Source organism: Triturus cristatus, chromosome 9 (genome assembly GCF_964204655.1).
Source record: "Triturus cristatus chromosome 9, aTriCri1.1, whole genome shotgun sequence".
NCBI classification, from domain to species: Eukaryota; Metazoa; Chordata; class Amphibia; order Caudata; family Salamandridae; genus Triturus; species Triturus cristatus.
In genome coordinates, this window is record NC_140592.1 from 901,584,339 (window position 1) to 901,601,662 (window position 17,324).

General features: G+C 47.8%; 1 protein-coding gene across 1 annotated transcript in view; it reads right to left on the reverse strand.

The window, feature by feature from the left end:
* The window catches only part of PAPOLA (poly(A) polymerase alpha), an 868,351-nt gene that overhangs the window by 417,683 nt on the left and 433,344 nt on the right, over positions 1-17,324 (reverse strand). The window contains exon 13 of the mRNA XM_085626434.1: positions 6,003-6,056. Coding sequence (XP_085482560.1) covers positions 6,003-6,056 — 54 coding nt within the window. The remainder of the gene's footprint in view (positions 1-6,002; positions 6,057-17,324) is intronic.

Below are 17,324 nucleotides of genomic sequence, written 5' to 3' on the forward strand. Positions count from 1 at the left end.
TGTATTTAAGGACCGTAGGGCCGCACTAGTGGAAGCAAAGATGTTCCTACCCCATGACTCAAGCCATCTAGACTCCCAAGAGGGAGGAAGCGTTAGAGGGGGCAGCGTGCAACACAAACCCCTGCACATCAGGATGCACTAAAAGACAAACAGGATCATGCGGGGCTGGACGGTGGCGGTGCAAAACTGAACGAGCCACCGGGTCACCTGAAGCAGGCCGGACCCAGGTACCCAAAATGGTATCATAAAGGGAAACCTCAAAGGGCAGAAACGGCTCCACATTCCCAGACCCCAGTGAAGGACCTCAAGCAAGGGGTCCACAGACAAGGGGGCAGAAGGGGGTTGCATGTTTAATATGCGGGTGGCCAATGAGACCACTCTCAAAAAAGCCGCACCAGCCTCGGTAGTCCTCCGCTGAGGGGACAACAACTCATCAGTGGGGGAGGGTTATAAGCTGATCCTCCCAAGACACTGAGGGTGCGATCAATGCCCCATGGAAGGGAGCCCCATTGAAGAATGAGGGTCCTGACGTGAGTCCTGGGGAGGTGAAGAGCCTGCCGGATCTGGCAGCTCCTGAGGAGGCTCCACAAATTCCAAGGGGGGCACTGGTAACAATACCTCTGGTGACACCGGGCGAGAGGGCGGCGCCAAACTTTCTCCAGAGGCCTCTAGAGAAGAGTCCATAATTTGGCGTCGAACCGGCACCAAAATGACACGCGGCGGCGTCGACCGTGCCTAGTCACCTACTTTGCTTCATCTGGAGCCGAAACTATGACAAGCTCCCCTTCTGAAGACGGAGAAGGTGCCGGAGACAGCGAGGCAAGCTTTCGGCTGCCCGGGGTGTGCTCAAGGAAGGGCTATGAGCACCGGCAACCACCTGCGGCGCCACAGGAAGCCTAGCGGGGCAATGCGACGCGGCAGAGGCGCCATGGGTCGTAGAGGGGGACCCAGGTGGGCCGCACCCCAACAACTCCACGTGGACCTTAGAGGGGGACCGAAACAGCCCGCGCCCTGACGGCACCACATCTCCAACTTTCCTGGAGGGCAAAGGCTCAATTGGCGCTAGGGGCAAACCCGCCGGCGAGTCCGTCTGAGATCCCACAAGAAGCGGAGGCCCCGAGGATGCCCCAGGAACGGGAGAGGACCCAAGGGAGGCCTGCAGAGCTGCGGCATATGCCTCCATTTGGGCCTGATGCGCCCCCACATCCGGAAAGGGCGGATAGAGGGGGTGCGACTGTCGGAAGCACATGTCTGGAATGTTCCGGGAACCAGTGCCCCTGACAACAGAAGGGGAGGTCGAAGACCTCGGCGACAAACGCTTCGACTTACCAAGTGGCGAACGATGGCCCCGGACCCCGGAGCTGAACGACAGCAAAACCAGACAGTAGAGGAACCTGCTGTTGATGAAGAGGCCGGGGGGCAAGACGACTCCGACCAGGACAGCTGTGCCGAGAGAAGCTTCATACGGCACTCCCGCCGAGACTTCGGCTTCAGGTGTTGGCAGGCTTCGCAGTCCATGGAGACATGGTGCTCGCCCAGACACCACATACAAATAAGATGCGGGTCCGTCGCGGACATCTGTCGTGAACAGGAATTACAAGTTTTAAAACTCAAAGGCATCGCACACTGTTCCTTACGCGAAGTATCGACAAGGAGGCCTGAAAACAGGCCAGAGGAACCGCTCACTCCGGATCCGTGTTGCACGCAGAAAAGAAGGAAACGGACGTCAGCGGGCCAGGAGGGACTTATATGATCTTGTTGACGTCACGTACGTGGACGACGTCAGGGCGGGGTCGTGTGGCGCCGTCCCCTGGCGTGCAGAGGTGCTGTTGCAAATGTTTTTCCAGATCCAGTCTGACGCCTGGGGATATTCCAAGTCTAAGTTAAGGAATCTGCAGCTAGATGTCTATCAGATAGGACAATTGTGAAACATTGTTAGGGAAGAAGCACAGGCACGGGGAACCTTAGTGGAGTGGACCCTGTGCAGTACAAACAAAACCACATCATTTTCCAGGCAAAAAGTGGGGGCTAACCATGTCAAAGAGAGGGTCTTTCTCACACAAACCTTTAATAAATCGCATCACAACAAGTGACTTGAACTAGGACAAATCCAAAAAAGTGCCAATACATAACATTTAATAGAGGCTACTGCAAGGCCTTGCAGGTCTCAAATGCAAAGCTATGAATAAAACACCCAGCAGTTTGACTTGCAAAGGGTCTGTTTTCCCAACTTTACAACAGGCCACAAAGTGTCTAGTTCCCGGTGTAAATGGACTTCATAACCAGGCAGCAAGGATGTTATCCAAACTCATGTCCAGATGGTCAGGGTACCACACTCTCCTGGCCTGATCTGGAGACGCCAGGTTATTCCAGATCTTCAAATGTTTGGGCAGGAGAAGAAGCAGAAAAACATACAGGAGTACAATGTTTCACTCTAGCCTGTCTTTTCTAGAGAGCTTTCTTGGGTGCCCCCATGTGCAGATGTTCTGGCACTGCATGTTAGACAGTGGGGAAAAGATCTTGTGGCATCTCAGGATGCAATCGCCACTCATGACTTGCCAGCTCGACAGCTGAGCTGGTCCATCCTGGCGTCTAAAGATCCCACCATGTGGTTCATTATCAGGAATATGTCCTGACGTTCCAGCCAGCTCCAGAGGTGCAGCCCGCTGGACCAAGGACCTCACTCTGCCCTGCTTGTTGCAGTAATACATGGTGGTGGTGTTGTCCTTGAGAACCTTTACAAGACTTGTATTGATGGACAATGGGAAGACGACCTTCAACACCAACTGATTGATGTGGGGCCAGGTATCTGATGAAAACCAGAGTATTCTGATCTTCACCTCCACCAGGTGATTTCCCCAATTCAGCAGTGACTCATGTCACCACATCAGCACTGGGAGGGGAAGTGTGAAGGGTTTGTCACGGGTCAGGTTGTGGTCGAGCTACCACCACTGCAGATCGTTTGCTGTCCATTTCAAAACCTGGATGACATCCAACAAGTTCTTTTGGTGCTGGGCCCACTGAGACTTCAATCCTACTGCAGAGCCCACATATGCCACCAGGCAAAATAAATAAGCAGAATAAATTAGGCAAGCAGGACTAGAAGCCATAGAGTTGATCACACCAGGATCCAGTGTTGCGGATGGAACATCAGCATCATAGCCTGAATGTCCTGGACTCATTGTGGACGAGGAAAGACCCAGAGCTGCACTGTGTCCAAGACCGCTGATGTAAAAGGGAGTCTTTGCTAAGTAGTAAGGAGTGACTTGGCTCGATCGAAACCCCAAACAATGTCAGGAGGTTCAAAGCACTCTGGAGGTGATCAACATTGACTGTGCAAGTCCACCTTTAACAGCCAGTCATCAATGTAGGGAAACATTAGTATCTCCAAACTCCGAAGGCGGCCAGCGACCACCTCTATCATTTTTGTGAACACCCAACGGGTGCTGGCAAGACCGAAGGGGAGCACGGCAAACTGAAAATGCTTCTGGCTGACCTTGAACTGTAACTGTAGGCATCGTCTGAGTATGGGCATGTGAAAGTACGTGTGTTGCAGGTCCAAAGGAAACATCCAGTTGCCCACATCCAGTGCAAACAGAATTTGGGCCAGAGTGAGAATCTGCAATTTGTCCTTCCGATAGAAGGCATCCAGAGCGTGAAGTTCTAAAATAGGACGAAGGCCTTCAACCTCCTTCGGCGCAGGGAAATAGTGGGAACAACAAGTCCCTATCTTCGAGGCCAGCAACCTCTTGATGGCACCTTTGAAAAGTGGAATGCACACCTTTTACAGTACGATGGATAGGTGCTTCTGAAGTGAGAGCTGCTTTAGAGAGGGCAACATCTGTGGTGGGTCAGAAAGAAACAGGAGGGCATATCCCTGCTGAACAATCTGGAGTAACCATCTGTTGGGATGTGATGGACAGCTACTTTGGGAGAAAATGTTCATCCTACCTCTCACATGTTAATTGTGTGCCACAAAGGGCTTGAAGGCTTATGCAGTAGTTGAAGGGGTAATGGGAAAGTTGGTGCCCTTGGTTATCTGCACGTGGTTTGCCTAACCCCAGTCCCTAGCCAAGAAATTGCTGATTTGACTGCAGATGGGGAAGTGGGCCTAGCACAGTATACAGCAACCTTCTGCAATAGCCCTGGAATGACTGAAAATGGCTGGCAGGTGTCAAAAGACCCAAAAAGCACACCAGGGTTCTAGGATGGAATGAGCCTTTTTATCAAAAGGTATATTAATGAGGGATGCCTGGGCATTTGCCGAAAAGCCTGTGGATCCCATTCATGCATGACGTCTTAACATCACTAGTACCAACAGCTCGCATAAAAAAACTGGTAGTGTCCAGGTCAGCTCAAATTATAGATCTTGCCGCATCCTGACCATGCTGAATGGTTTGAGCCAAGAAGACTCTGAATTCTTTAGGGACAGCGAGCAAGATCTCATTGGCCTTGTCCCATATGTCATGCATATGACTGTCTAATAAGCAACTGGCACTGACCAACTACAAGGAAGGCTAGGCTGGACAAAGCGAATATTTGCCTCCTGGATGCCTCAATCTCATCTCCTTGCCTGGAGGGGAAATTGAGAACCAATAAGAATTAAAATTGCCATGAAAGTTTGTACCACCAAACTCTCAGGTTCAGGACACTGCATAAGAAAAACAGGTTTGCCAGACGCTAGTCTGCAGCATCTCGCCACCCGTTCACGATTGGGGAAGAACAAGGTTTGGGTTAGACATCGGCGTATGCAGTACCGGGACCAGAATTGATGAAGAAGGTAATGGATCAGGTCTTAGTGCCTGAATGCAAACTGGCACTTACAATTGCAGAACCAGAGGAGGTTTCTAGGTTCTAAGAGGACACTAAGGGCCGACCCACCAGCTGTGACCAGACTAGAGGTCCCAGCAGATCTTTGAGACCCTAAACCACACTAGAGGGAGCTGGAAGAGGTTAACAAATATGCAACATGGTCTGGTTAAAGACCTCAACCTGTTGCGGCCTCACAAATGGCTGTGGAAACACGAGGCACATGGGTAATAACTGTGGAATCTGCTCTTAAATCAGAGATCAGGAGCAAAATGCAGTGGCACCCCGATGCCTTCGGGACTTCTCTTTAGATAGAGTGGTAGGGTGAGGTCAAGCCACACTTCACCTGCTTGGGTTTACACTTCAACTTAGACTTCACGGAGGACCTAGACTACAATGCCGTCCTGTCACAGGATAGGCATCAAGAGCGTGAAATGGTCAGCACCCTTGACTAGAGCTGCAGCAAGAATTGCATGGCTCCTCTTGATGTTAGGCAACATACAGTTCTGTTTCATGGTCTCGAATCGCCTTTGGAACATTCACCCAGAAACTAGGAGTCATACCCAGAGCCTAAACTCCAGAGAGACACTTCGTGCAGGTCTGTCACCGACATTAGTTTACAACAATCACAGTTAAAACCCTGTATTTTTAGGTAGGGACACTGTTTCCTTGCACATTGGAATTCAGTTTAGAAAAACAAATTGACGATCAGCAAAAAAAGGGCAGCAGAGCTTCAGATACAAGTTCTGAAAGGCAGAAAAAAAAAACTAGCATCAGCACACACTGACTCCATTCCATCACTTTTGGTGCGGAACAAAGTCAACCCTAACCCACATGGTACCAACTGGCAGCACAACACATCAAAACTGTGTGGAAACTTTCAGATCCAGCCTGGTGCCCGAAAGATAGTCTAAAGGTGCGGAATCTGTGGGTAGAAATATCCAGCAGAAATTGTTTGACAAAGGTTCCATTTAAAATAAACAATCAGTTACAAATAATTTCCATTCATTGGTGAAAATACTATAAAATCATGTCTATTATTTGCTACTTTACCATATACTATTGATTTCTTTTTAACTACCGTCAAAAGCTATTTAACACTTAGAAATGTATAATGGAAGTTTACTAGCTACAATTCACATTCACTAATGTTGTGCATTCTACAAGGTATAAATGTTTTCTACAATACTCACCATTCTAGTCGCTGTTTTTCTGTTGGTGCACTTGCTAGGAGTACAATGTAATGCCTTTGAAGATAAAGAATATATGGCCATTATTCTGCATGCGCGGCAATGCCAGAAAAACAAGATGCTTGATTGGAAATATAAATAACAAATGATAAAAAATAGTAGATAAAATCAAGAGTTAACCCTGATGTTAGCCTATTACACTGTCATGTAATGGGTAATCAGCCACATTTTTTAGTTGTATTTGCTCCAACAGACATGTCACCAATAAGAAATCGCATTTGGATGCAAGCATTTTCAAATGGAGGAAACCTTCAAAAGCAATGATTCTACGCCTTTGGGAAGGTGCCAAAATAAGGCAGAATCCTACTACTTAACAACATTCACTGGAAGTCTTGACTTATTTCAAATAAACTAAGCGACTGCTATTGATATGTATACAAATATGAGATCTCATTCAAATTCACTTCACTGATTAGGTCAACAATTAATGCACTAAAAAAAACTACATAGCCTGCTTATCCAAATAAACTTAACAATGATTTTTAGAAACAAATCTAGATTTTGATAATACCAGAGATGGAAGTCGCATGAATAATCCCAATTCATTTAACTGGGAAGGATGAAGGCCTCAGTCATGTTACTACCTGGATTTACCGTCACTGCAATGCCTATATTCAACTCCTAGTCAACTTAGTGTATCAAAAGTCTTTAAATTTGTAAGAGTATAACATCGGATAGGGTATTACTTGGACATTATATATGGAAGAGTTAAAAGAAGCTACTTTAGTCTTGGTGAGCTTAAGAGGTGAGCACTGTTTGAATTCTAATTACTAAGGATCTTGTGATAGGCAAATTTATCAGTTGCATCTTTTCCTGGTTTGGGCAAAATAACTACTATGGGCCGTCTCCTGGCAAAGAAATTTGTGAATTGTTCAGGCTTGTGTAAATAGGGAATGAAACTGGAATGACAAGTCATCCAAGTAGACTATGTAACGCTCTACTGATAGTTATGAGCCCTGTGTCTTGGCCCTTCCCAGAACCCACATTCCTTTGTTGATTTAGTAAATTAGATTTCCACGGTAGCTCACTGTGTCCAGCTAAGACAACTGGGAAGCAGCCTTCTCATCCTCACATACCAGATCACGATGTAGAAAAGGTGGTTGCGTGTATATGACATATGTGACTGGTACTATTCATTAACTTGACCTTATGACTGCCGTTGACTCATTGTTTTTACTTATGCACTCCTGAGTCTAGATAAGGTCTATAATGCAAGGGTCCAAGGCTCTGTGTGGCATTGGTACGTTCTGCAGTCACGTCTCCAAAGAACTATCGCATTTTGCTTTTTTCTGGTTCATGTCTTAGTATGTCCCAGGTAGTTTTCTTGTTAAGTGACTTCCAGGAACCCTACAAGATATCTATATAAATGTGGCTCCTGTCCTTCCATTTACTATTAATTTAGAGGCTTCCCATTTCACTCAAATATTCCCATCATCTAAGAATTTTGATAATGAATGAGTTTCTAAAATAGGTTTCTGAATCTCAAATATTTCAAGCCTGATGTTTGTAAACAGCAGTTAGGAATCTTAGCAGTACCTCATTTTATATCCTTTACTCTGTTAAGAATGTCTTCAATAGATCTTGCTGGGTAATGGATGGGAGGGAGAGGGACCAAGAGAAATTGAGCCACCCAAGACCTAAAAGGAAAGTTAATATTTGGGATTACAATGGAGGACTGAGACCATCTCCCCTTCTAAGCGAGGCTATCCTCAAGCTGGGAAAATCAAACATACACTACGTACCGGGCTGCCGTAGCGGAATGGGAGAGTTAGACAACACATCTTGTCACACCCCTTCTGGTAAAGCCCATACAGGCTGACCAGAGGAGATATTCTCGTATCACATGGTTGTTTAATGCTGTTTGGACAGCAGGCTGTTGCTGTGCTGCCCAGGGGCTCATGAGTTGTTGTTGGGGTTTGATGTGTATTCCTTTATCCTTCCTCTTTCTTCCCTTCCTCTCCTTCCCTATATCCTGCTTCACATGGAAGCATGGGCTCACCTCAAGAGATGTAGGGGGGGGAATGGGGGAAGACAGGTGGGGGTCGGAGCGCAAGTACACGAACATGGCAAGCACACCTAACTCTGCAACAGGGGTAACGAACAAGTTGCTTACCTTCGGTAACGCTTTTTCTGATGGATACAGTATCTGCCGGTGGATTCCTCACCTTATGAATATCCCCTGCGCCAGCATTCCACGGAATTTTTTCCTAGCTCTCCACGCCGACGAGCACATCAGCTCCGCTCGCGACTCCGCATGACGTCACCGGAGCCATAAGAGAGCCTCGTCGGTGTGATGACATCAGTTCCACCCATTTTTTCTGTGCCTCCGAGGCGAACAGGTGGGCCGACAACAGATACACAGTACACAATATTCGAACAAATACACATAGTGCATAATCAAAAGGAAAGCTAAAGAAAATAAGCATTTACTATAAATGAACCAGATAGAAAGAAGATACAATATAAAACAACATGTCAAACAAGGCATCCTTTAGGGTATACAAAGGTGGACACCAAGGAGGGTGGGTCAGTGAGTAATCCACAGGCAGATACTGTATCCACCAGAAAAAGCGTTACAGAAGGTAAGTAACTTGTTCTTCTGATGGATACATCTGCCTCTGGATTCCTCACCTTATGAATAGATTCCCACAGCAGTCCCACTCCCGGAGGAGGGTGTCCACCTTTCTTATACCAAAAAGTCCTGCAAGACAGAGCGTGAAAAATTGCCCTCCCTCCTCATTTCGGAATCCAAGCAATAATGCTTAGCGAAAGTGTGGAGGGAGGCCCAGGTCGCTGCCTTACAAATGTCCAACACAGGAACACCTCTGGCTGAATAGAGGTGGAAGACTTAGCCCTAGTAGAATGAGCTCTAATACCCTCAAGTGGTTTCTTACCAGCAAGGGCGTAGCAGATCTTGATGCACAAGATGATCCACCTGGATAGAGTGCGCTTGTGCACAGCTTTGCCTTTTGAGCATCCAACGTAGCCCACAAAGAGTTGATCGTCCAAATGTAATTCCTATGTCCTGTCCAAATAAAAGCTCACCGCTCTTTTAGGGTCCAGGCGGTAAAGTCTCTCCTCCTCCTTGGAAGGGTGAGGGGGAGGATAAAACACACGGAGAGTTATGGACTAACCCAGATGAAAAGGAGTAACTACTTTAGGCAGAAAAGCAGCCCTGGTCCTGAGGACCATCCTGAGCATGCATGGTCAAAAACGGGGATTTTGAACTAAGAGCTTGAAGCTCACTCACCCTCCTTGCTGAGGTAATGGCTATCAGAAAGACTGTTTTAAAAGACAAAAGCCTCGAAGGATAGCTATGTAGGGGTTCAAAAGGGGAACCCATCAAAAAAGTTAAAACAAGATTAAGATCCCATTGGGGCATAACAAAGGGAGTAGGCGGAAACCTATTGGTAAGGCCCTTGATAAACCTCAAAACGATAGCAGACTTAAATAAAGACGGCTGTTCAGGTAAACAGCAAAGCCGATAAGGCCGACAAATAGCCCTTAACCGTGGCCACAGCACAACCCTGCTGAGCCAAGGAAAGAGCAAACTGAAGAACATTCGACAAGTGGGCCTTTAAAGGGTCAATGGATCTCTCTCCACACCATTTAACGAATCTTGACCATCTGTAGGAGTAAATGGACTTGGAGTGTCGCCTGGCCGATAAAATAACATCGACCACGTCAGGTGGGAGAGAGAAAGAACTCAGGTTGCCCCGTTCAAGGCACGAAGGTGCAGGCTCTGGAGGTGGGGGTGTAGAACCTGCCCCTGCGAGAAGAGGTCTGCCCTGAGAGGGAGGCGGAGGGTGCGATGAGAGGTGATCACCCTTCTAGGCCGATCCGGGGCAATATGACTTGGGCCCGGTCTTGGCTAATCTTCCTCGGAACCCAAGGAATCAAGGGTATGAAAGGAAACTCGTAAAGGAGTTGAGAGCTCCAACTAAACTGAAACGCGTCCCCCAACGCACCCTGCATCGGAAACTAGAGACTGCAGAATGACGGCCAATGCACATTCTCAAAAGTGTCAAACAGGTCCACACGAGGAGTCCCCCCACATCCGGAAGACGTGTCAAACTACCTCCGGATGAAGCCTCCACTCGTGGTCGGCGGAGAACCGCCGACAGACTGTCCGCACGCACGTTTAACAACCCGGGCAAATGATTCGCCACCAAGCAAATCCAATGGTGCTGAGCCCAGGACCAAATCTGCAACGCCTCTCTGCAGAGACCCTACTCCTCCCTGCTTGTTGACATACCACATCGCGGTAGTGTTGTCCGTCAGGACTTGAACCGACTGACCGCGAAGGGAAGGGAGAAAGGCCTTGAACGCCAAACTTATCGCCCGCAATTCCCGAAGATTGATATGAGACAATCTTTCCTCTGGAGACCAAAGACACTTGATCTCCAGATCTCCCAGATGAGCACCCCACCCTAGGGTAGAGGCATCCGTTATCACTGTAGCCACCGATGGAGGAAGATGAAAGGGCTTTCCTTGAGACAGATTGCCCTCCACACTCCACCAAGACAGATCCACTGCAGCGTCTCTGGAGATCTTAACCGACTCCCTGAGATGTCTATTGTGCTGATACCACTGCCTGCGGAGACACCACTAGAGCGCCCTCATGTGCCAGCGTGCATGGGTGACCAACAGAATGCAGGAGGCGATCAGACCGAGAAGGCTAAGGACCTTCAGAAATGGAACAATCGCTCCATTGTGGAATAAAGGGATTATCTCCTGAATGTCGAGAATTCTTTGTGGAGAAGGAAATGCTCGACGCACAGTGTCCAGTACCGCCCCTATGAACAGGTTGCGCTGAGAGGGCACCAGGTGAGATTTGGGCACACAGATTAAAAAACCCAAGTCGAACTACCGTTACAAAGTTGAAGCACCATCTCTGGCGACTCCGCTTTGAGCAGCCATTCGTCCAGATAGGGAAAACAGGAATCCACGACCTTCTGAGATGAGCTGCCACCACTGCCATCACCTTTGTGAAGACTCGAGGTGCAGTGGTAAGACCAAACGGGAGGACCGCAAACTGGTAGTGCTGCGACCTAACCGTAAAACTGAGATACTTCCTGTGCGACTTCAGAATGGGGATGTAAAAATACACATCCTGTAAGTCAATCAACACCATCCAGTCCTCTTGCTGCAGCACCAGAAGAACCTGAGCAAGGGTCAGCATCTTGAATTTCTCCTGCTTCAGGTAAAAATTCAAGACCCTAAGGTACAGGATCGGACGTAACCTGCCGTCCTTTTTGGGGGTTCAGAAAATACCGGGAGTAGCATCCCTGACCCCTTTCATGCTCTGGAACCACCTCTATTGCACCTTTTTATAGTAATGCAAGAACCTCCTTCGGCAGAACAAAAACCTTGGCAAAGAGGGTAAGGAGGAGGAAATTTCCGAAAGGGAAGGGCATACCCATTATCCACAAGGTTTAAAACCCAAAAGTCTGTCGTGACCGATTTCCACCCTTGTAGAAAGTAAGACAGTCGACCCCCTACAGGACCCACATGATCCAGGATGGGGGATCTAGGGCTGCTTTCCTGCGGTACCAGAGGGAGCGGGGGAGGCAGAAGAGGAGGAGGAGAGATTGCGGGCAGAACCACGTTGGCAACCATTGGCTCTTCCTCTATAAGACTTATAGAGTGGATTCTGCTGCTGCCGGAAGTTGCGAAAGGAAGACCTTCCAAAGCCTCGATATTTCTTGCTGCCAAAACCTTTCGACGGGTCTGCAATCCCAAGGATTTCGTTGTGGCTCTGCTATCCTTAAACCTTTGTAAAGCCGAATCTGCTTTTCCCCCAAAGAGCTTAGACCCGTCAAAGGGCAAATCAAAAAGAGTGGCCTGGACATCAGGGGAAAATACAGAAGAACGAAGCCAAGCCTGCCTTCTTGTAGCTATGGAGGAACTCATAACTCTGGCTACTGAGTCAGCCGTATCCAGGCCTGATTGAATAACCTGTCTAGCCGCAGCCTGAACTTCTGACAGAACCTCCATAAAGTTTCCCTCTCCTCATCAGGTAACTTAGGGGCTAAATTGTTTTGCAGAGTGCATCAAAGCATGTATGTATGTATGTAACGGCCCAACAGACAAGTAGCATTGGTGGATTTCAGTGCCATGCTAGAACAGGAGAAAACCTTTTTAGCTGACTGCTCCATTTTCTTTGAGTCACTGTCAGCTGGGGCCTGTGGAAAAGCACCTTAAGATTGCTTGGAGCAGGATGCCTGCACCACCAAACTCTCTGGAGTTGGATAAGAAGAGAGAAAATCTGGATGCCCTGGTGCAGTCCTATACCTTCTAGCCACAGCTTTATAAACAGCAGGCGAAGAGAGTGGTTTACGCCAAACCTCGAGGATAGGATCCAATAAAGCTTCATTAAAGGGTAACAGAGGCTCAACTGTGGAGGAAGGTGAATGCAAAACCTGTCAGCAAATTTGGTTTATATTCGGCAGTAGGTAACTGTAAATCCAAAAGCTCCGCAGCTTTCCTTATAACCAAATGGTAGGGAGCCACCACTTTCAAGAGAAGCCCTTGTAGAAGAGAGTTCCCACTCATGAGAGGTATCTAAACCACTCGCCTCCTGAATTCCCTCAAATTCATCCAGAGACACTTCCAACTCGCCTTCCTCTACTTTCTCTCTACGATACTGCTCCTCTTCTAATAGCCTCTGTGCCTCTCTCCTTGAACAAATCCGTCGTACGCGGCGCCGACTGCTCCGGAACTGGCTCCGAAGGAGGCACGAGATCCACATGAGGCCGAGAGGAGGGGTCACCAGACGGCGCTGAGGATTCTATCAACGGCATAGAGACACAATGTGCCGGAAATTGCCAAGACGGTGCCATCGGCATGAAGGGTGCCTGGGCATAGTGCTGGGGCACGCACAAGTTGAATGCCAGCAGATTCACAGGACCAGAAGGTGCTCCAGATGGGAAAGCCGCCCTTGTAAATACTCTGTACATTGCATTTAAAAAATGCGACGGATCCGCACCCGGAGCCAGGAACTGTGGATATGGATTCGAGCCAGTATCCAAACAGGGAGGATCCAACGTCGGAACGATCGGATCCACTGCCGAATTCACCGGTTCAATCTCAGGCACAAGAGAAGATGTAATATCCTGAACCAGCTCGGCGTCTGAAGCCAGTGAATTTCTCGGCACTGGAGACTGCGCCGGAGTGCCTCAAGGCGAAGGAGACTTCTCCGGAGTCGCACGAGGGGAAGGAGAGGGCAAAGGAGATACAAAGTCCTTACGGCGATGTCGTGGGGCAGGCAAAGGCGATCTCGAAGCCTTACCCTACGTCGAGCGGCGCAGAGATACATGTCTTTTTTCTTGAGCTTTCTCGACTTCGATGTATGCGAAGTCGACGACTTCGACTTATCACGCTTACGCCCTCTTCCTTCTTTCTTCGCTTTGGCCAGAAACAACTTAGCTTCCCTTTCTTTGAGTGCTTTAGGATTCATTTTCCAACAACAGGAACAGTCCTCCACGTCGTGATCCGACAACAAGCACCATAAACAATCTTCATGGGGGTCAGTGATAGACATGTGACCCCCACATTACCTACAGGGATTAAAACCAGACTTCCTCGAAGACGACATTACCTCTAGCAACAGTTAAAGCAGAAGAAACAACAAAGTAACTCCACAAACTATGGAGACTGCTAGAAAACCATTACGCGTCGACGGCGCAGAAAAAAGAGAACTGACGTCAGCACTCAGACAAGGCTCTATGGCTCCAGTGACGTCATGCGGAATCGCGAGCGGAGAAGGCGTCCTCGTCGGCGTGGAGAGCTAGGAAAAAATTCCATTGAATGCTGGCGGAGGGGATATTCATAAGGTGAGGAATCGACAGGCAGATGTATCCATCAGAAATGTATTTCCTGGAACGTCAAGGGTATGGGGTCCCCATTCAAGAGGACCAATATCCACAGATACATCAAAGGAAGGGTAGTCCAAATTGCCATTCTCCAGGAAAAGTAAAATAGATAAGATGGGACACTTGCACTCCTTAAATTATTCTTTGAACGTATATTAAAGGTATGTCGTTTTTTGGTGCTGACTGGTTTAGTCTCCTGGGAAAACACCCTTTTTACCTAACCGCTACATCACCACAGCACAGAAGAGACCGGGCGGAGGTTGGGGGTGGGGCCTCTCCCGGTTAAGCATTTATGCTCACAAATGCAACTTTGCCGCACGACAATTAACAATAAAGTAGAAGGGTCGTAGCCTTTTACAGGTGACACGTTTTCAAGGAGAAAGCCCCTGAGGAAGGGCCCAGTACGAAATGCATTGGGCACGATGTGAAAATTATGAAAAACAAATTGTAATGGGACTGTAACATTACTATCATTGAATACATGAGGAATGGAAAACGAATAAAGTAAAGAAAATCAGAATATAAAGATTCATTTGAATTACTTTGGGGATTAAAATGGTTGAACCTTTCAAGGAATTGAGCGCAGGCTTGGGCCTTTTTTCGCAGTTTGAGGAAAACACGTGAGATACTGAATTATTGTACATGCTCCAGGAAACACTTAGAGGCTCGAAATAGGCTGAGACGGAGGTTGAGAGGCCAGCTTTACCCAACATCCTAATTCAGCATATGACAGAGGCAAACTAATCTGGATAAGAGCGGGAACGCCATTTAAATTGCTACACTCAGTCATAGACGAAGAGGGAAGATATGTCCCAGTGGAGGGCAGGGTACATGGCAAAGAAATCACCATAGGTAGTATCTATGCCCCTAATCAACAGCAGCTGCGTTTCCTCCATGCGCTGTCCACACACATGGCATGTTTTTCACCCAATAGGGGTCGATTTTAATTGCGCCCTCTACATACACCTAGACAGATCCTTTCTGCCCCTGAAAGTGACAGCAATGAGAAAGCTGGTGACTGGACTGCGAGAATGGCTCAAGAACTGGGGATTTATATATGGCGCACACACACACCACAACACAGACCGCATATACTCATTATTCTGCGGTACGCAAACTCGACAACAGGATAGATCGCTTTGTATGCTCCTTTAGAATATCCCAGACCGTAACACATACGGAATATCTGGGGAGAGCCATCTCCGATCATGGTCCGGTAATACTGCGGTACGCCCCAACATGAGAGGCCACTAGCCCCTACGTGGCGCCTTAATCCAACCCTGCTGGAAGACGCATATTACCAGAACTAATTAGCAGAAGCTATCAAACTATTTCATTATTAACTAGGGTTCTGCGTACATGTGGTTGATTGAATGGGAGGTTTTCAAGAGGGTTGTGCAAGGGCAATGCATTAGTCAGTCGGTAGGAGCACTAGCAGAACTGTGCAAAGAATTATTAGCAATAGAAGATATGCACATTGGATAACACAGCAGGTGGTAATCAGGAAATATTATCAGAAGCCCAAGCAGCAAGAAAGCAATACCACATTACTCCAGAGAAGTTGAGGACCCACGATCACAAACTATACATCACATATTGAGAAAGAGGGAACGGCGGGAAGAATGCTGACGTGGCTCACCAAACACGAGTCCAGAGGCTCATCCATTACAAAGATACACACTCAAAGCAGGCAGCCTATATATTCCCCCACACTGATAGACCAAGAATTCTGTATTTATTATATGACCTTGTACAAGGCCCCTCCTTGCCTTTTTGAGGGAGCATTAGACTGCTCCTTGACACAAGTACCAATAAAGCAACAAGCTGATGAGCACTGTAGGGAACTGGGGGCCCCTGTCACTATACAGGAAATCGCACTACAATAAAGGGATTAGCAACAGGCAAAACACCAGGACGACATAGCTTGCCAGCTGAATTTTATGCAGCATACACTGGGGTACTGGCACCACACCTTGAGAAATTATACGAGGAGGCATGGCCGGTTAGTTCGCTCCCAGAGACCAGCAGGAATGCGGTCTGCCAAAAAGCAGAGAGCAGGGCGCAAGAGTGACTGATTACCGCCCCCTATCCATGCTGAACCTAGGATTTAAAATCCTGAGCAAAGTGCTGGCCCTCAGGCTCCTCTCACACATGCAGGGATTAGTGCACACAGATCAGAATGGGTTTATACCCGCGTGCAGGACCTCGCACAACCTTAGAAGACTTTACCAAGACATGTATCACCCAGTAATAGACTGACCGAAAAGCAATGCTGATGTCAGTGGACTTGATACAGTATGTTGAGACTTTTTGTCCGCTGTAATGAAACGGATGGATTTGGGAGAAGAATGGATTAAATGTGTCATATTACTATATAGGGTCCTAACGGCAAGAGTTAGAATGGGAACCACAATGTCACCACAATATGGAGTACACAGAGGCACCACACAGGGATGCCCTCTTGTTTGCCCTGGCAATTGAACCCTTAGCGGCTCAGCTTAGGCAAGTGGGAAATTGATGGGGCTTCGAAGTGGAAGGTCAAGAGCATCATTTTATTGTATACCGACGACATACTCCTCTATTTTAGAGATGGACTGATGGCATCCCCGAAGTCGTGACACAGCTAAAACGATACAAAGCACTTCCCGGCCTTCAGGTGAACACATCCAAAACGCATATATTCCCACTATGCTGGGGACTGGAGTAACCAACAGGGTTCCCACCTGACCTGAATTGGTCCCCAATATCCTTCACATATCTTGGAATACAGGAATTTCACCCGATAGTAGACTTGAGGGACAGTAATCTGGGAGGAGCCTTGTGCTGTCTCAGGGTATGTGTACCCTTTTGGAGGTCACCAAAGCTGCCCATAATGGCCAGGATATCGATTGCCAAGATGGTCATATTACCAAGGCTCCTTTGCCAACATGCCAATTTATATAGCAGCCCCCTGGTTCAAGCAATTAGACATTCTACTACAGGATCTAATATAGGATGGGGCAGACACAGAGTGTCCTTGGCGACACTTAGACGCCCAACGGAAGAGGGGGTCTTAAAATTCCAAATTTTGAGTTAGATTTTCTAGCATCTCAACTTCAGTGGCTCACGCAGTGGCTAGATGGAGCTAATCAAGATGAATTACAGCAATCAGGAATGACTATGCAAATAGACCTTTTATTGGCTAAACTGCTAAATACTTCAATCGCGATCCCCAATCCGGGAATACTGCTGGCCACTGCACTACAATGTTGCCGAAGGTGTTATCCAAAACCAAGGGAGCAGCTCTGTATGCTCCATCACTACCATTAGAGGGCCTGCCACACAGAGATCCACTTACCTACTTTACCCAAAGACAATTACCAGCCTGGACTGAAGTGATAATACTCAAGGT